Source organism: Micromys minutus, assembly GCF_963924665.1.
Source record: "Micromys minutus genome assembly, chromosome: 4".
Lineage (NCBI taxonomy): Eukaryota > Metazoa > Chordata > Mammalia > Rodentia > Muridae > Micromys > Micromys minutus.
In genome coordinates, this window is record NC_137973.1 from 55,736,780 (window position 1) to 55,758,066 (window position 21,287).

The following is a 21,287-nucleotide window of genomic DNA, read 5'->3' on the forward strand; positions in this document are numbered from 1 at the left end:
GAGCTGCTATGAACATGGTGGAGCATGTGTCCTTATTATATGTTGGAGATCTTTGGGGTATATGCCCAGAAGTGGAATGACTGGGTCTTCAGGTAGTCATTAATAACTCAAGAGCTAAGAAGATAGCCTTGTGGCAATTTTTGGTATTTAAAAATCATTACGTTTAATCTTTACATACCAAGAAAACTTTGACTATTTCCATGTTACATTTTGTTTTACATGTACTTGATGCTCATTGTAACTAGTAAGATTTCAATGCATACTATCAAACCTTTAAAAAAATCAAGTACCGACAAAAATATATTCATGTAATTTTAGGCCAAAATGCTTTTAAAAATCTGTACGTGTATCTCTGTTTTGTTTTGTTTTGTTTTTTTTAAATAAAGTTGTAAAAAAAAAAAAAAAAAGAAAAGAAAAGAAAAGAAAACTCCCCTTACCTGAGGCCCAGCTCTTGCTCTATTGTTCACAATGTTTCTGGTGCCCTGACTTTTTTGGTATTTATCCAACGACATTTTGAAGTTGTTTCTATGTCTGTCTGGAAGGTTCTCCGAAAAGGCCCTTTACTGAAATTCGATTGCCTTTTCTAGGTCTTGAGTCAATTGTCAGCCTTTGGGTGAGGTTTGTCCCCCTCCATAATACATCCTGGTTTTCCCTGGCTAATATTTCCTCCTGGGCCATTCACATTTTTACCACCTAACACACTCGACATGCAGCTTACACATTCTTTCCTAAGCTCCAAGAGACTCCCTACGTGGCTCAGGGCAGCCTTGAACTTGAAATTTACCTGCTTCCACATCCCAATGGTAGGAAGAATAGAAATTGTTACAAATCATGTTAACTGCATTGACACAATGAGAGCAGAATGTAGAACTCAGTTGTAGCTAAGAGCACGGTCATTAAAATAAATAGTAATTACAAAACAATGAAGAATAGTCTCAACAATTTTGTTTTACTCAAAAAATTAAATTTTAGTTATCTAACATAAAAGTAGGAGATTAAAAACTCCTACTTTTAGTATTTAGTAGTTTTGGAGAAACAATAGTAATTACTAACAGTTACCTTCAATGCACAAAATATACAGGCATCTCCCTGACATATATGTCCAGTCAGAACTCTCAAGCTTCTTCGGAATATATCTAATTGCCATAAAACCTAAAAAACATTGGAATGAAAGACAGTACTGATATTGTTCTCACTATGAAACAAAGCATATTTGGACATTATAAAAGCAGTAAAATAGTAATTTCTTTAATCTCCTGTACATAACTAGACTTACACAATCACTAGAAACAGGAAGCACAACAGTACATAGAGGAAATTCCTATTGATTCATATGAAAATCCAGGATGGGAATAGAGCACACCCCCCCCCCCCAAGTTTTCAGTTAAGCATTTTCACAGACAGGAAATAAGGGATACTACATGGAGGATTTGGCACAGACATGAAAGAGGAAGAGATTATAAAACTTGGAAGCACAGGAAACCTAGGAAGAAATATAATCAGTCTTTAAAGTTAGGATGTACTAAATAGTAGTCAGTGTGTCTTAGCAAGAAAAATGTGTGACCAGTGTGTGTGTGATCACACACACTAACTGACAGGCTCCTATGGTAATAGGAACAGTGCAGTGATAGCCAAGCAGTGACCTAAATATATTCACTACAATCACTCCTTAGACATTTGCTACTAAGAGACAAAAAGACATCACAGTTGAAATAAATCAGTCCAGTACCTAAAACCCATTTCATAAAACCTACATTCTACACTGTGGAATATTATTATTAAACGTCTCACAGTTTTGGGGAAGATTAATTTATAAACACAGAGCCTGACATATAAATGGTATACAAGCAAGTTTATCAAGATTCCCTGTATCGTTTTAATAATTTCTTCAAATAATATAACTTAGAAAAACCCACTTAAAACATCTAAATTCTCTCAACTAAATATGTTAGTAAAAGGTTAATAAAAACAAAATGAATGTTTTATAAAGTACTTGCTAATACTAACTTCTTATATATTATGGTGGTATATCATTAAAGGATAAAACTGAAATCCATTTCAAAGTACTCAACAAAGACAAAGAAGATGAATGATAGCAAATGTCTAACAACACAGCTCTGAAGGCAGATGGTTTGGGTTCCAGCTCCGGATCTTCTGTTGAGCAGTTCTTGAACTGACAGCCAAATGGTTACTGTAACATCTAACACCAGGAGTTGTAAAGTTTAATAATCAGGCAAGGATCTAATATATGGTAACTACTGGGCAAATGTTGGCTAATAGAGCTTCGCTTCTAACTCAAAGAATTTCCCAGCACCTAGCACGTCAAACATAGTATTTTAAGTGTATATTTTCTTGGCAACTGAAAATTTGAATCATTCAGTAAACAGGAACCCCTCAAGATTCTGTTCAGAAAGTGAGTAATGTCTTTCAATTTTAAAATTTATTTTAAAGGGGAGATTGATTAGAATGCTCTCCATGGGTGTGCCAGAAGTTTCCTCAATGGCAATCTCAGTGCCAGGCATGAATGGGTATCTCCCTACCACCAAAAAAAAAAAAAAAAAAAAAAAGAGGCACCTCAAAACACATGGGCTACTGCCATTGCATTTGGTTGCTTTCCATAACTAGATGATAGGACACGAATGCCACTCACTTCCATTGCAGGACACAGAGCAATCCACCTGACAGTCTAGGAAACCCTCTACTTGCTGGCCAGCATTCAGTGCTGGAAGGTGCTATACAAGCCGGAGGAGAGAAGACATACATGTCAGTGGTCTTACTGGACCCTGTGAATTACAATACTGACCAGCCTGCCACATTTAGTGTACTTATGCAACAGTGGCATGACAGCTATAGGAACAACCAACTACTTTCTGATTGGATACAAGGTTTGCTTCATTTCATGTCTGATTTTGTAAACGTGTCAAAAGGCCATGGCTTGAAATATATTAGGATCTAGGGATAGGAAAAATCTCAAATAGTTATGTTGTCAAATTAACTTCTAATATCTAAGTTTATACCAATGGGTTTGTGTTGCGCTCAACTCTGGTCCGAGAAGTTTCTTTTTGTTGTGGGTAACAGTTAATGCAAAGAGGATCTGACCAATGTACCAGGTGTAAACAAGAGCCAGTACTCAGCTGCCAGACGAAGAAGTCTGAAATGCAGACTTCTGGATGTAACATGGTTTTTGCAAATGTCATCTCACAGTCCCTATGGTTATCTACAAAGAACCTGTACAAGATTAAGCCAGTAAAAATTCTAGCATGAATGCGATGGTATTTAGGAGTCCTAACCCCTAGAAAAGGACTATTTTGACTAACGGCTGCTGAATCACTTTGTGGCCTCTACTGTGGCATGGGCTTCAATCCATGTACATATGTCAGCACTATTTGGACTAAGGAGTAGAGAAAGAGGATGATGATGATCACCACTGCCACCGGCACTGCCACCACCACAAGCCATGATACAGGAATGAAGACGAGCTGGGGAGTCCCAGAGAAACTGGAGAGGTAGTGGGGGATGGGTAAGAAAAGAATACATTGTATACATATATGAGAATTTCAAAATAATATTTTTCTGTACATTATTCAATACAGTAGGATAAAACCTTAAAACAAATCCTACAAAATTATGTTAATTATAATCCACACTTATTCTATTTCATAAAATTATATTCTAGTGTCTGTTACAAAGTAAGTCTCAGTTAATTGCTGAACTAATTAAGTTCTTAGCAATATATACTCCTTTTTAATTTCTTGCATGTAGTTATTTAATATAAATCCTAAAAGATATTAAGTAGCTTTTTCATTTCTATATATAGCTAAAATATTCCCCAAAATCAGTACATATAATGTTTCCCCCAAGGTATATAAATTTTGATCATATTCTTCATTTTAAAACACCATGAAATATACTGATGTGATAGGAATTAAGAGACAGTGTATAAATTCATTCTCTGCCTTACATTGTATCCATGCCTTTCCATAGCTGCATTAGAAATGGGTATGGCCTTACAAAATGGATTCCTCAATTTATTTCTGAGCAATCCTTAAAAATAATCATGAAACTGATTAACAAGTTTTCTGACAGGACAACGAACGACCTGAATAGCTTTTCCTGATGAGAACTGGCTTTACAGATTAGCCTGTAGCAACATCAGAACTCTGGAGGCTGCTCGAGCAGGTGGGGCAGAGCGCTGCAGAGTCCTCACCAGGGACATACAGGCTCCCTCCAAGTATGCCAGGAAGCACAAGCAAGAAGTCTTCTTGGGCCAGGGAATGAAACATTCAAATGAACTAGAAGAAATCATGCCCAGAGCTCATGGAGAATCAGGATGAGACACTATTCTCAATAACCAAGGTAGAAAGCTAAGGTTCACAGAGCACTGGCTGAAGAAAAGAAGTGTCTGAAAAAGAAAAAATTAACCTAAAGAGTAATCCCTGTCCAAGAAACCAGAACAGCAAAATAACCAGACTGTTTCCAACTAAATTAATCTTGGCCCAGAATAAAGTTTAAGATTATCTTTAGGAATCCTGAAAATATAACCTCACAAGGTAAAACTTCTATGACATCTAATCAGAATTAGTGGCCATTAAAGTAAAAGGAAAAAAAAAAAGGTTGTGGTGGTGGTAAGAGAACAGTAAAATTCTGTATAAAGGGCAAAATTAGTAGATAAGCACAGAAAAAACAATTCACAGACTAGAGGTTACGACTGAACACGTGAAGACACATATCAAATATTTACTAATGAAAATCAGAATGTCCAAGATAAAAAAATATATCCTTGTTGTTTGTTTTCCCAAACAGAATTTCTCTGTGTTGCCCTGACAATCAGAACCCAGTTTGTAGACCATGCTGGCCTCTAAGTCAGGAACCCACCTGCTTCTGCCTCCCATGTTCTGGGAATAAAGGCATGCACCACCACACCCATCTTAATTCCTTAATCTTTCAAACACAGGAGTGAAATGGATTTTTTTTCAAACATACGAAAGCTAGAATTATATATTACTAATAGGCCAGGATTATAAAAAAGGTAGTAAAGGTCCTTCAAACAGAAGAAAAAGTTGTTACATTGAAGGTGGTTCTATTTAATGTAGCAGGAAGTACCATAAACAAATATATAGAAAAATAGTATTTATGGCATATCCATTTAAAAATGGAATGTCCACCTTAAAAAAATGTTAGCAAAAGAATATTTCTACTTTCTTGACTGTGAACATCTCCACACTCTTTAATTTGTTGTTATAACATTTTGTCCCTCCCCCCCAACACACACACACACACAAATTGTGGGAACTAAAGGAAAAGAAAAAGGTAAAAGTAGAAAACAGGAAAAGACCTAAACTGACAGTTGAATCCAATCAAAGCACTTCAAATATCTGATGCTTGGATTTCCTGATATCCACTGTCATTCCCTAAGGACTGTCTTTACCCTTAAGAGCAGTAGACTCTCTGAGCTAGGAACACTTGTTTAACTAAGGTCCAACGTGAACTAGAGTCAGTGTTTTCCTGATGCTTCTGGCTCCCGTTCCTGGGGGAGATAAAGAATGTTCAGGGAAGATCTGAGAACAAGTGTTCAGATACTGGGACATGTGGCATGTCATAGATGCGTGGAATCATCTAACATTAGTGTTCAGAAGAAAACATACGGAACTACTAAAAGAGAAAAGCATACTTCACAGAAGAAAGATTATTAAAAATAGAAAAGAATGTTTCAATAAATATACATTTATTGAAATAATTTCAAAATGCTGCAAAATTGAAGAGTTAATCTAAAACTGTGGCAGTCAATTATAATTCAAGTGACAATTTAAGGGTCACTGTGAGGTGAAATAAAATAAATTTGCATTCATTTTTCATTAATTAATTATTTTATTTATTAGCATCCCAAATGTTACCTTTTTTTGTGGTCCCCCTCCGAGAGTTCTCCCCCATCTTCCCTTCCCTTCACCTCTGAGAGGGTGCTCCCCAAGTTTGCATTTTTACTTCAGCCTAGCTCATGTGTTTTTATACCATTGACTGGGATCTATACCAGACTTATTTTTTTTAAAAAATCATGTAGAAGAGTGCTAGGTAATTAAAACAAAAATGTTTACTTTAAAATATTAATTTATTAAGCATTTTGAATAAAAATGTTTATACCAGAGCAGTGTATCACTCTATGGGAATATATCACTTCTAATTATTATAAAAAGCAAAATGTTCAGCCAGAGTATCTTTTGCACCTCTAAAAGTGACATTAAGGTATTCAGAGACTGAGCGAAGGCTTATTGGTAAAATACTGGTCATGCATGTCTGAGGACCTGAGTTCAGATCCCTGAACCATGTAGAAACCAGCAATGGTAAAGTGTGTAACCCCAGTGGTGGGGAAGTAGGAGAGCCAAGCTAAATGGATGAGCTGCATGCTCAGTAAGAGACCACGCCCCAAAAACGAGGTGGAAAGCAAGTGAGGAATGACACCTGGTACTAACTTTGACTTCATGTATCATACACACACAGAAACCTATATGCTCATGCATATATAAAGAGGTTCATACAAACAACCCTATACACACACACACACACACACACACACACACACAGAGGGAGAGAGAGACAGACAGAGAGAGAGAGGTCATTCCAGTCAATGAGAAATTAAAAGAATCATTAAACAAGAGTCTCTTAAAAGCACATTAAAGGCTGAAACAAGTAATGGTCTCACCTGTACAGCACTATTAAGAAAGCAGCTGTTCTGTCCTGGTTCGTTTAACAAGCCTACAGTAGGGGCTAGGGACAGCAAACTCCCAGCTTGGTAGGCTTTGCCAAGATTACCACTAGGTTTCCGTAAGAATTTTACCCAGGCCATTTTCAAGCCACTTTTGCATAAAAGTTAAGTAATATGCTTATGTGATATTCTGGACAAGGACCTGGGTCACGTCAAGTTGTCCACTTAATTCCACTGCACTCCACAATAAAACTGCATGCTTCCAAGTCCACATTGTTCCTGATGGGCTACATTTCTGAGGACTTTCGTATGTAAAAACAAAGTAAAGGTTGAATTTCTGAAAACTGAAAAGCAACCTACTTTAAACAAGGCCTTTCGGGTTTGAAAACACTAATTTTTATAAGTTGGACACACTGATAAAATAACTAACTGCTAAAAATATATGATGAATAGATCATTTTCTTTAACATGTAAGACTACTGGACTGAAAACAGAGAAGATCCAAGGTGCAGAGTTGGCATCTGCAGGGTTCTTCTGGTCATGTTTTATGTTTCTTTAGTGAAGCAGCTTTTCTCTGATCTGGGTGAAGTTAGCAAAGAGGACTCCATATTTCATCAGCATGACCTCAAAGCAAATCTACCAAAAAAAAAAGAAAAAAAAAAAAATTAAATAAAAGCTGATCAAGACTTTCTCAATTATCACTTCACACAATCATTTAATAAATCACAATTATCAAAAGATTAGAACAGCATTCTAAAATATGAAAACAAAAACATTCCATTTAGATTCTTTTCAAGTTGTTAGGAAATTAATCACTACCTACCCAACACTGTCATGTTCAGAGGAAGATAGAAGAAAAATGTTACATCTGAGGTGGTATTCTATTTGTCAGCAACAAATTATTGTATTAAATAAATTTATGGTCTACAAACAGACTTTTTTTTTAAGACAGTTAGATTTTGTATAAATTGAACTGGTTCCTTAAAGGAGCTAGTCTAAATAAAAATACAAGTGAGGTATTCCACTTCTTTCACAAATGTGTGCTCCTATTTTAATGGGCTTTAAATGTTTAACTCCTGAATTAAAAACAAGTACCCACAATCAACATTTTGCTTAATTAACTAAATTTCCTTCTTGCACTCTTTCATTTAACAAATACTTACTGAGCCCTGATCCGTACCAAACACTGAACTAGCACAATGAAGAGAATTCAGACAATGCTTCATACTTTAACAATGTATTAATGAGGGGGAGGGTAAGAAAGCAGGATGGCAAGACAGCTGAGGAAGGACTCACTAAGAAGGTTATATCTACACCAAGATTTGAAAGAGGTAAAGCCACCAGAGGGAAGAACCCCATTTAGCATGGACAGCAACTTCAGATACTTAACCGGGACCAAATCTGGTTTTCACAGCACATAAAAGATGAGAGATTAGGTCAGTCTACCACCACTGATCAAATACCCAGCGGAAACACAGCACTAAAGAAGAAAGAAGAAAGCCATCAGTCTCTCAACAGACCTTGTTTCCAGGCCAGCTTATCGGCTGCCTGGTCTCAGATACATTCTTCCCATCCCAGAATCAAAGATTGCTCACCTCCTACATGAGGTAACTGTAACTGACCTGCTTAATGAAGTTAAATATTTTTTTTTAATTATAAAGTATGCTGGCTATTTCTCTTATTTAACTCTATAATTCGCAGCCTCCTCTTATAGAGACACAAGTAATCTTGAAATGCATCATATACACTAAATTTTAATAAATTCATCCACTTTTGTACAACATGAAGGGAGCTTTTTATGTGGTGACTGAATAAGAATGGTTCCCACAGACTCATGTGCTTGAATACTTGGTCACCAGTTGGTACAACTGTTTTGGGAGGAGGAGGAGGTGTGGACTTGTTGAAGAAGATATATCAAACATGTACCATTCCCAATTAGCTTTCTCGGCCTCCTGCTAATGGAGCAAGATTTGACCTCTCTTAGCTGCTGCTCCCACCATGATGGCGATGAACTCCTATTCAGATAAATCTTCCCTTCTAAAAGCTGCATGGGTCATGGTGTTTTATCTAATACAGTATCAAATTTCTAACTTTATTTTAAAATGTTACTTGTGTGTGAATGTGGGCACTTGCATACCACACCAGCACAGCAGTCAGAGGACAACCTCTAGTCTTGATCTACTTTCTACCTGGCTCAAGACAAAGTCTCTTCATTGTTTTTTCTGCTATGTAGGCCAGACTAGCTGGCCTGTGAGCTCCTGGGAATTCCCTGTCTCTGCTTCTCAGCTCTCTGTAGAAATGCTAGCATTAGACACTTGTGCTTTATGTTCAACTTTCATGAGGGTTTAAACGTAGGTCCTCACACTTGCACAGAAACCACTTTTATTACGAAGCCATCTGCCTAGCCCATAAATCCCTTTTTTAATGGAATAATGTCCTTTTAAAATTATATTCTTTCAACAAACCTTAATTGTCACCAATTCTACACCAAGAAATAAAATACGTGAAAAAAATCTTTCCTTTTAAGAACTCAGGTTTGTGAGGGGCAATGACAGATACTTTAAAATACTGTGCCCTCCATTCCTACATAAGATGCCAGACAAGTATGTGCTTCTGATTCCTTTCCTCTAACCCAGTGTTTGTCCACATGTGGGTCATGACTCCTTTGAGGGTAGTCAAAAGACCCTTTTGCAGAAATTGTCTGAGACCAACAGAAAACAGAGATATTTATATTATGATTCATAATAGAAGCAAAATTATGATTTTGAATAGCAACAAAAGTAACTTTATGGCTGGGGTTCACACTACAACATAAGGAATTATATTAAAGGGTCAAATTATGAAGATTAAGAATCTCTGCTTTAACCTATCTCTAAAGATCAGAAAAAAAGTTAATCAGTCTAATGAAAAACAGAGAAAGCCTGGGGATACCAAAAAGTGACTAGCTCCTACAGGAGGAAGGGGAAGGGGACAGCAGTTAAGAGATCAAGAAAGACATTTCTAGTTGTAAGCTTCCCATTCCAAAGAACTCTAAATTCCCACAATACAGGAACAGGAAAGGACAGTGCCATCTGGGGGATAGAGGATATTCTACATTAAATCAGTATTAAGGAAACCCAGTTTGGAAGTGGAAGTGAGAACAGGCATAACCTCTGTCCCCGTCCTCACCCCCATCACATAGATTACTTTACAGTTCTGTTCCTGTAAGCAGGCAATAATCTCCTTTTAGGGGAGAAATGGCTAAGCAGTGAAGACGTTGGCTGTTCCAACAGAGGACCAGGGCTTAATTCCTAGCACCCACACGGCAGCTCAACGGTTGTCTTTAACTACAGTTCCAGGGGTGTGACAACCTCACACATCCAGCAAACACCAGTGTAGATAAAATAAGGATAAGTAAAATTACTGACAAGAATTCTTTGTTTAAAAAAGTCCCTTATAGGCATAAATTCTCAGACTTCATCACTGATGTCCCTCCTCTCCCCTCTATTCCCTGAGATCAGCTCACACACATATTAGAGCTGTCACTTTGCTTCACTTCCCCACAAACAGACTAGCTTATGATTCCTCGGGTAAATATGACTGGAGTCTTAGAAAATGTAAACACAGAGAATGCAGGCCAGTGAGATGCTTGCCAATAAGTCTCACAGTCCAAGGTTGATCCTTGGAATGAAGACACCAATTCCCAAGAGTTGTCATCTGACTGCCACATGTGTGCTGAGATGTTTACATACAAGCAATCTCTTGCTATAAACAAACAAACAAACAAGGTAAATAACAAGGAACCAAAAAGAGGTAATAAACTATGTTATTCCTCCATAACATAGGAAATGAAAGAACAGAGGAAAGACAACATAGTACTAGCTAGTTGACAATAAAAATAAAAACAAAGAAAGAAAAGTGGAAAAGAAAATATTTGTGAGCAGTAAGGTCAGATTACACCCACAGACTGACTCATCTCTCAAGGCCTATCAGCTTCAATTTGCAGTACATAGAGTTAACACAGAGGCCCACAGTTGGCCAAGGTATAGAAAACCAGAGAGCAAATGATTAGTTCTAAGTGGAACAGATATACTGTACTCCATCTTCCAGAGGCTTAGGGATCAATGTAAAAGAGGTGGAAGAAAGTGTAAGAACCAGAGGCAGTCTGTGACCTAAAAGACACAGTGTCTTCTGGACACTGCAGGGAAGTTCCACACACACAATACCTCAGCAAGCTCAAGACAAACCAAATCCGAAATGGAGATTAGAGTTGGACGGGAAGTCCCAGCCCTAGCTGAGGAGCGTTAACCGAGATAACTGATGGCTTCTAGGAGAGTCAGTGTCTTCTAAGATGTTAACCGAGATAACTGATGGCTTCTAGGAGAGTCAGTGTCTTCTAAGATGTTAACTGAGATAACTGATGGCTTCTAGGAGAGTCAGTGTCTTCTAAGAATGTAGCCCCTGGTGAGTAGACCATGCTCTAAAGGAAGTCCACATATCCAAGAATATCTGGGCAACACAAATCTGTCTTGATGGGTTTAAAAACAACACACATTGGTTGAACAGGGAAGGTACTGAATCTAAAAAGAATGGGCGGGGGTATTGTACAAAATTTTCATAGTACTACTAAAAATATTCTTAAATTCTCATAAAAGCACTAAAAAAGCAATACACAGAAAGAGACACACACAACTATAAACACTACTTAAGATAGGCATGAATGTATTCAAACTCTATCAATGATTCCTAAAAAGAAAAAGTAAATACCTCTAGAAAGAGGTAAGAATTTCAGAGCTCAATTTGAGAGGTAAAATAAGCAAGCAAAATAGATGATGTAAAGTCCAAATAAAACATGGAGAAAGAGGGAGTAGAACAGAAACTGTCAGGTGAAAGGATGAATAAAACTAAGTTTCTGCAAAAGCGATCACATTAGACAAATCTTCACAAGGCTGATTAAAGAAAAAAGAGATATAAAGCCGAAAGAACTGATATAGGAGACGAGACCATATGTAAGCAGTAAAAACATTGTTTAAAAAAAACAAACTTCTAAAAATCTAATGAAAACTATAGTCCTAAAGGCAATTCAAGCAAAAGTATAAAACAAAAAGACTGAGTCGTTGAGGGAAAACAGAAGTGATAAGCATTCTCCCACTTACCACCAGTAGCACCAGAATTGGACGAAATGTTACCCAATTTTCAAAACCCATTATTTCCCAATATTAAATTATCACAGGCCATCGGGAAAATAAAATACAAAGTAGTTCCAAATGAAGGAAACAAAACGTTCATATCCACGCATGGTAAGCCTCAGACCAGTGTGACATAAGAATGTAAACAAAAGTGTGTCAAAAGAACAAAATGTAGAGCTTATTTCAATGGGAGTCTATATTGTGCTTTATAAAGTATCGGGGGAGGCTGTGTTGAAAAGCAGTAGCATTGCTCATAATAGCTAAAAAGTGGAAATAATCCAAATTCCACTGTGTGAATTAGATGGATAAACAAAATGTGGTGTGGCCATACAGTGGAACATATCACACACACCGCCAAAGTCAAAGAAAAGAACTACTGGTGACAAGAACAGTACAAAATGTGGAACAAAAGCATTATTTGTCTGTGTGTATTGGGTATCAGCAGTAAATCATGAAGGAAACAAAGCTTGCACCTTAGCAAAGACACACTAGCCTAACAAGGTATGCGCAGTCTCTGCATCCGTCCTCAACATGAAGTGGCCTTTCATTCTGAGAGGTGGGGACTGTTTGCCCTCCACAGCTCCAGTTCTCTGACCTTCTCCCACCTTATCAGTATGGTAGATGCAAGGCCTTGTCTGTCCTGTACACTTACTTGCCTCCTGCTGACCACTTTCCTATGGTAAGGGTAGAACCAATGTACTCTACTTGCTCAAGCCTCACACTCTGAAAGGATGGACAGCTAAGCAGCACAACCACTTCTCAGCTGCGAGACTGTAAGGAACGTGTGGCAGGCTGCTCCCAAAACCCTGGAGGAACTCTGTGGGACACTGCACTAGATAGCATCCTGGATACCCCTTCTTGCTCTTCACTCTCCCCACTGCTGGCCCAGCCCTCTCTTCTCTGAGTCTGAAGATGATAAACTGTTTCTCTTATTTCATGAGCTGTGGTGAGATGTCTCCTTTCTCACTAGCTGAACACACTCAAACCTGGCTTCTTTCCCCGTTAGAGCTCTAGGAGAGAATGGCTATCCCAAACTGAGCACAATTTGAGCAAGGGCCATGAGGATATCTGCTTCCAAGTGAGAGGGAAGTTAGTCACACACACACATCCTGGATGCTTTGGCACTAAATTGTATGCCAGAATAAAAAGATCATGAAAAATGCATAAGAACCAATGACCCAAATCACCCAAAGCTCTATCAGGGCAGTCTTGTTTACAGCCTCTCTCCAGAGAGACCATGGAATCAAATTAAAGAAGAAAAAAAAAAAGCAACAGTGTTTTTATGTAACAATGATTCCATTTGGTGTAAAGAAATGTGGTATGAGAACATGTATGTTTTATATGAACATCCAAGCAATTTCACTTGTAGTTGAAACAAAGCTGCTCAACCAATCTGCAGACAAGGAGGGAAAAACCTGTGCCAAAAATACTAGTCACATTTATATAACTTATAAAATCATCTATGTACATATGTGTTCACAATGCAAGAGGATAAGCAAAAAAAACTAAAGCTAAAGAAACTTAATGCAGCAACGTTAGGATCATGCAAGATTAAAGGGTAGCTCTCTAAATTCAGTATCAAACTGTCATCAGAATATCAAATTGTTGTAGGAATTAGAAGTAAACAACAAACTAATGCTTTAAATTTTTTTAAAAAGTGAGATTAATATATAGAACTCAATGACAAAGCAATATACATCAAGCTGCTAAAACTTGAAGTTCTGGATGCATCAGAAAACAAGACTGAATACAAATCACTACAAGTCAAAGGACTAAAAAGAATTAAGAAAACAATTCTATACAAATAGAAATGAGACAAAGTTGCAAGAACTACAACCACCAATGAATGACTAGTGCACATGATACACAGAGAAGACTGAAGGGAAGATGAGTTACACAGCAGAAGATATGCTAAGACTACAAATCAACAGACAGAAGACTAAATGGCTAGCAAACATACATTTCAACCTTGGAAAATATAACTAAAACCTAATACTATATACCTGTTAGACTGGCAAACTTCATAGCATGACTGTGTTGCTACTTAAGTGTCTATTTATAATCGATAGATGTTCAGTGATAGACTAATGCTACGTGGGTAAGTGAATTCAGTGATCAGAAGGCTGGTCCAGGAATGTGTGAGACATCCTATGGTCCTGGGAAAGGGCAGCAGATGTCATACTCATAAGAAGAATACAGGAACCCTCCAGACATAAAATAAAAGATGAAGGGGCCCATGCTGTCCTGTGCTTTTCTATCTCCATGTCCAACAGTTGAGCAGCAAAAAACAAAGCTAACTACCTAAAAGAAGGTCTAAGGCTGGGCTGGCCATTAACTCTTACCTTGTACTAATCTTAATGTTATTGTATACACTACTATAGATCTCTTTTATTTTTCTCTTTTTCTTTTATTGTGGTCAGTCTCAGTATTCAATAAGATAGAAATTAAACAGTTTGGGAGATACTAGTATCAATCTATTTTCTTTCACTCTGATTTTTATATCCAGGATTTAAAAACTAGCCCCCTTTATGAGTCATAGTTATTCTACAGAATTCATTCCTCTAATGTATAGCTGAATGAATTTCCAGTATGGCAAGAAGTACAATAATATGTACGCATACACATACTCACATACCTTACACCTTACTGTCCAAAACTTGAAGATAGGTATGATATAATCCATTGATGGCATCTGTGTTTTCTGACACAGATGACAGATTGAGTTGTTTTTTTTTTTGGGGGGGGGGCAATCTAATGACAGAAGCCTTTAAAAGCAATGATGAAAGCTTTCTTTAGCTGGTGAGGGTAGGGAGAAGGTGGACAGATTTCACCCTTGCAGGGTAACAAGAATATGGAGCCCACATAAGGAGTGTGGGGAGACTTTAGGACCAGAGAACTGAGATTTTAGTTGTACAAGGAAAAGAATCTGCCTGTTAGCAGATTCTTCCCTGAGGACTCTGCCAGTCAAAACCTACCCATTTGACTCTCTGACCTCAGCCTTGGGAAACCAAGGACAGAGACCCTGTTGAGCCCATCTGGACTGGTCCACTAAACTTACTAAACTATAGAACAATTAATAGGAATTATTTTAAGTTGGTAAACTTGTGGTAATTTGTTACACCATGAAAGAGAACTGTGATACCTAACGAAAACAAACATGTATCTGATTTTGTTCCCAGAATTTCAATTTTCTAGAATTTCACACAAATGAACTCATATAATGTTTATTTCTCTTGGAAGGATGCTTTTGAGTTTCGTCACCTTACTGCACAACTCAGCAGCTGCTCATTCCTTTCCATGACGAAGTAGTGCTGCTGTGAAGTGACACCCACACTGAGATTTCTGTCATGTGTCCAACTTACAGTGATATAAGCAAGCATGAACACGGGGTACAACTTCCTGTAGTCTGGGTCCCGAATTTCTCTGAGGAATAGACTGAGTGGAATTTCTGCATGTATGATTGTTTATGTTTCACCTCATTAAAAAGAATCACCAAATTCATCGTAAACTTTCAAACACTTGCATTTGAGAGTGGCGGCTGCAGCTGCACCAGGTCTTCACCAACAACTGTTGCCCCAGTCTCTCTTATTTTATGCAGTGTTGGTCTGTGGATGGAACACACAGTCTAGAACTTTTCACAGGCGTGGGTGCCTTCAAAACTCTCAGGAAGGACATTGTGCTCAATCTTCTAATCACTATCTTACTGCATGCCTTATTGATCGACCTTTAAGAATTCTTTAATTTTGAAGTAATACAGTTTGATGAAATTTAACTTATCAAGTGTTTAGATTTTATATTTATTTTTGTTTGCTTTAGCTGTTACACAAAATACCCATGTTTAGATATTGTAAGTAATAAAAAACCTATCTCTTGAAGTTTTGAAGGCCGGGAATACTAAGGTAGCAGTGGCTGCTGAGGGCTTACCTTCTTAAAAGATGGTGGCTTCTGGTATCCACACATGAGAGTAGAGACGAACAAGATTACTACAGCCACGGCCTAATAATGACCTCCCACAAACCTCACCTGCTAACAGTACTGCGCTGGAGAATAGGTATCAGCAGCCATTTTTAGGGTTCACAAACATTCACACTACAGCAACTCTCTAAATATACCTACCCCCTAACCTCTACTAGCCACCTGATCTTTGCCTTTTCCCATTCCGCATACTGGCTCCTTATCATTCTCAAGCAATTCCTACCCGAGAGCCTTAGCAGCGGTATCCCCGTTCCTTGAATTACTAGTGTTTTCTTTGCCTCCTGTTCTCTCCAAAGCCTCATCTTCTAAATGCAGCCTAAAATTAAAGTTTCAAATCATCATGACTTCCATCTTACCCTCCCAACTCCCCTTGGTACTTTGTACCTCATAAAACACTATGTAACTGACCTACTGTATTGTATGTCTTGCTTACTGTCTCCTCCTCTCAATTCTCTGGAAATGTAAAGCAAAAACCAGGCATCTTCTCTATTTATTGGATGAATCTGAGAGGGAAAGGTGAAATCCTAACTAACAGGTGTTCCTGGCAAAGATCACCTGAATCCATCCTTTTGAAATATGATGTTGTCATCTACAAACGTGTCCAGCAGTACTCACAGCTTGCCTGGGCATGGCCAGAGAAAGTAATAGACGGGGTACCTTGCTGTTGCTCATGTGTTCAGTCCCTGAAATGCTCCCAGTTTGCCTTTGCATCTCCTGTCTGCTCAGCCGCCATCTTAATCTTAAGGTGATGCTTACCTATTTTCAGATTCCCTTTGTTATTCTAGCTGTGGTCTATAGCAACATGGTGCAGCTTTCCAGATGTAACTCAGGATGAAGTAACCCTCTATCCTCTGTCAAATCAAAATCAACTTCATCAGAGTGGTGTGGATGCAAGCTGGTAGGAGAAAGGGAAGTAGAATCTTACAAAAATGAGGGTATAAGAGAAAGAAACCAGTATACCACCCTTTCACCCTTGGAAACTTAATGTAGGGGTGGTGGTCATGGTTCAGAACACCTAGAAGTGAAGCTTAGAGGAAGAATTCACAGCTGGGAGTGGTTGCTCATTCCTACTAACACAACACTAAGGAGGCTAAAGTACTGCCCTTGAGGCCAGCTTAGGCCACATGGTAAATTCCAGAGCATAATAAATTATACAAAAATTTTGTCTCAAAAAAGTGCTTCCCCCGAAAGTTTCTGACTTATAATTATTTAACACTTTATTAATATTTGAATCTCTAGTATCTAGTACACAGAATATGTTAGAAAAGGCTTACTGAGAAAAACTTGCTAACCCAGAAAAATTCAAATGCTAAGTTAGAAACAGTATTTCTTGGGGTTAGAGATGGCTTTGGAGTTAAGAACAGTTGTTACTTTCCCAGAGGATCTACAATGATTCCCAGCACCCTCAGGTCAGTTCAGAATTGTCTGGAGCCACTCAGGTGATCTGCTTCTGTCCTCTGTAGGTAGCAGGCATACAGATGGTGCAGACATATAAGCAAAATACCAATCCACACCCAAAAAAAAAAAAAAAAAAAAAAAAAAAAAAACCAACAAAAATCCAATAAAATTCCTAAAACTTTCCCCACGTTTAATACTGTTCAGTATAATAAAACTTCGTACTATCACAAAGATGTCATGTTATCTCAAATAACTAATTTTATTTACTAGTGTAATTAAAGATGGAACCAAGGTTCTCAATAGTTCTGTGGTCACAGCAAGACCCAGGACCTAGTTCAATGACCAGCACCACCAAAGAACAAAACAACAAAACACACACACACACACACACTCACGTGCACATACACAGGCATATGCAAAGCTTTGAAAGGTAGGATAATGAAGGTTTACATAAAATTGTAGTTTCCAGATTACAAATATGAATACATGAGGCAATCTGAACCCCATGGAAGGCAATTTGAACCCGTGGCCTAATATAGGCTCCTCTGATTGCACTCACATAGTACACCTATAATCTCAGTGCTTGGGAAACTGAAGGAGGAGGATTGAAAACTTGAGATTAACGTAAGCTACTCAGGAAGACAACCAAGTAAATAAAAAACAAAATTATAAACAAACACTATTATGTTTCTGATCATGAACCACTAAGGAATTGGTATAGAATATGAATTAATTTGGAAAAGATTAGTATAAATATGTTTGCATGTTTCTTATTATTAAAAAAAAAAACTCAATAAGCTGCTAAGGCTAGGGTGTTATATAAAGTTATTTAAAATTCCAAGAACTTGTAATGATTTTCTTATGTATGGTTGAGCAACTTACACCTATTTCTTGTTTCTAATATATACGTACATTGCAAATGAGCATTTGAATAATCATTGCAACAGGAAGTTAATAATCTACCATCCAATACTACATCTATATCATCACTAACTTCTACCCTGCTTTTCCAAAGTGACACAAATCAGTACATGTCCTTCCCTAACACAAGATCTCACAAAGAGCTTCAAACCATAGCACAGTGTTCAAAATATCTGCATGTGCAATACATAAGCTACCAAGTTTTCTGAAGATTGTCATTTGGGTCTATAATTAGGTCATACCTTATAGTTAAAGCCTGTGAAATAACAAGGCTGCTTAGTATTTTAGTAACTCACCTTTGCCAGTTAACTTAAAAGATCACTGTATGGAAATAAGATATATTTTCAGGAAGTTGGAGAGTCATTCCTTCTACAACTACAGAGTTCCCAACATAAAGGAGCAATTGTAGTTATCGTCTAAAAGTGCATATCACCCCTTAAAATAGATTAAATTTCTCTTCATTTTAAAACTTTTATCCTGTTAAAACAAACTTCCAAGCCGTTGTACACCAAAACTGCATTTCTTGACACTACATGGTTAAAGTAAACTTTTAAAAGTAAGCAATATAAAATACCTTGAATTAGAGTACATACTGAAACTGTAGGACTCTCTTACTAAAGGACAAGAATAAGCAGAAAATGCATCCTACCACTAAAACTAAAAAAAAGTGACGTATGCATCTTTTAGAGAAAATAGTAATGAATTGTTAAGTGTCAAGTATCATGAGTTCGATAGAACCTACAGCTTTATGAATAAAGTAAATCCTAAAGAAAAAGCCTGTTTGGGGGTCTCTTGTTTTTTACCCTTTGGGGGGGGGGAATATGTAACTACCATTGATTTGATTTACAAACTAAATAAATGACTTTCGTAAGTTTATTGCCGGTAATCATGAACCTAGATAAGTTGTCCAAAGGAGCTCAGTTTAAAAGTCTCTAAAAGATAAGTGGAAAAAAAATTATTTTTCATACTACAGCTCCCACCCGCAGTAAATCTATTTAGAGTTCTTCTGGAAATAGCAGATAAATCACACATTACTTTTGAAGACCTTTTCCTCACTATTTTTTTTCCTTTTCTCTTTAACAGAATAGAACGAAGGATCTTTGCCTCCACCATCATCGACACAGAATTGAAAACAACAGAAAATAAAACCGACAAGTTATCAATGTCACCAATCCATTCTATCATAACTTTATGTCAGCACCGGCTACACCTTGTAAATGTGAAAATCAGCGTGCCTTTTCTTCAACGCTTCAGTGCTAGTCACGAAGAACTTAAGTTTACAGTCAATGTTCCTCAAAAGTAGCCTTGAAAATATCTAGGAGGAAAGAATATGTTTCCAGCTATGGAAGGCTGCAAGCAGATAAGGACGTGCAGTGCGTCTTGCATTTATCAGGATCTGCACGGAGAAAAGCAAGCCTCTGGAGAATAACAAAACCTCAAACCAGGCTCAGATTGCAGGGCTTCAGATCCTCCCAGTTACACACCTGTGCAGGCACTTCCTGTTCCCCCGCGCCGCTGGCGAGTAGTTCGGTAATTGTACCGTAAAACGCCGTTTAGAAGCTAAACATTAACTCTGTACGTCTGTACAGCTACTGAGAAACCAAGCCAAGATTCTGCCACATCCAACCCAGTCTGCTCCCCCAAGGAGGGACGCCAATCATGCTGGAGCCCCGGAGAAGGCTGAGTGCTCGGGCGGCTGCGGGGCTGCACCGTGAGCCTCAGAAGCCTGACCAGCGCATCCCGACCCGGCCCGATCCCGCCCCGCAGCCTGCGGCCACCCCGGTCAGCGCGCCCGAACCCCGCCAGGCCATGGGGACCCGAGTCCTTCGCCCTCCGCCCAGCGGAGGCTCCCGAGATTCACCCCAAGCTCTACCTCCGGGCGCCGTAGCCTTCCAGTCCCGCTGGCCCGGCTCCGCCTCGCGCCGACACCCACAACGTCGTGACAGCCAAACCGACACGCACTGAGACAGAAGGCTACACCGCGGCTTTCAGCCTCCCGACCCGCGCAGAGCATGCGCACGCCCAAGACCCAGGGGCCGGTCTGGGCAGTGACACCTGCAATCAACAGGTCTCTGGACCCCGCCCTCCCTCGCGTCGGGATGCCCCGCCCACTCACACCGAGCCCCGCCTCCTCGTCGCGCCCCGCCCCCGCACGTGAGTTCCCGGCTTTCCTGCGGGTGATGCTCCCTTTTCGTGGGGTTTTGTGAGACGCGAGATCCCGCGAGAGCGGGACTCGGACTTCTCCCGACGCGAGGGTGGCTCGCGAGGGGCGGGCTGTGAGGAAAGACGTGGCGAATCCTCGCACTACGTTGTAGGCCAGGGACTGCGACTAATTTCCACAGCAGACACGGCAGTCCTGCTGTTCTCCGCCTTGGTTTGTGGCTTAGCAGTCTAAGTGCGGATGCGCTAGGAACTGAGCCGAGGTTCTGTGGGTCCAGCCATTGCTAGGCCAGCACCCGGGCGGTTCTCAGGGGGGAGTCGGTACGGTTTGTGTGGTTTCCTTCGGCGGGAATGTATTCTCCCTAAGTGGGGGTTTCGTGACCACAAATAAAATGATCGTCTTAATAACCTTGCTGACCCAGTTAATCGTCAGAAATTTTGGCAGCATCGTTTCCGCGTTTTGGAACAAAACAAGCTGCTGCTGAGAACCAGACTAACCCTTGTTTGAAAAGCTTTTATTTGGGATAATAGTTAAAAGGAAAAACAAAACAAACAACAAAGAAAGCCCGGCTGACTATCAAGATGTCTCAAAAAGTAAATGTAGGTTTGGAAGACATTTCCAAAGCTGGTGTGCTTGCCTGAAGAAATTGCGCATGAGGAAACCCCACAAGTTGGTGACGTGCAATGAGGTTATTGGTCTTTTAAGACTGGATTACTGAGAACCTTGAGTATTTACCACATAAAAGAAGTAACATGAAGCTGTCTTCAACATTAACATCTTGAGTGGAGGGAGCAGAAGAAACCAGTTCTTAGGAGTTTAAAGTAATTGACTCCATGCTATTTCCTCCTGGTTCTGCAGCTAATAATGTGTTGTGAACACTTTTCTTCCCCTGTGGACCCTTTAGTCACAGTACTTTGTTGTGAGGTACTATTTATGTCACAACTTCCCACCATGAACTTAACCT

At 39.0% G+C, this 21,287-nt stretch overlaps 1 protein-coding gene across 2 annotated transcripts in view; it reads right to left on the bottom strand.

The window, feature by feature from the left end:
- The window catches only part of USP53 (ubiquitin specific peptidase 53), a 57,389-nt gene extending 37,237 nt beyond the window's left edge, over nucleotides 1–20,152 (bottom strand). Inside the window, exons 1-3 of one of the 2 annotated variants that reach the window (XM_080916473.1) lie at nucleotides 20,036–20,152; nucleotides 6,698–7,336; nucleotides 1,060–1,152 (exon numbers count right to left, since the gene is read on the bottom strand). In XM_080916473.1, the coding sequence (XP_080772599.1) occupies nucleotides 1,060–1,152; nucleotides 6,698–6,841 (237 nt within the window). In that variant the 5' untranslated portion in view covers nucleotides 6,842–7,336; nucleotides 20,036–20,152. The remainder of the gene's footprint in view (nucleotides 1–1,059; nucleotides 1,153–6,697; nucleotides 7,337–20,035) is intronic. The other variant, XM_080916474.1, reaches the window with a different exon arrangement.
- Nucleotides 20,153–21,287: the final 1,135 nt, after the last annotated feature.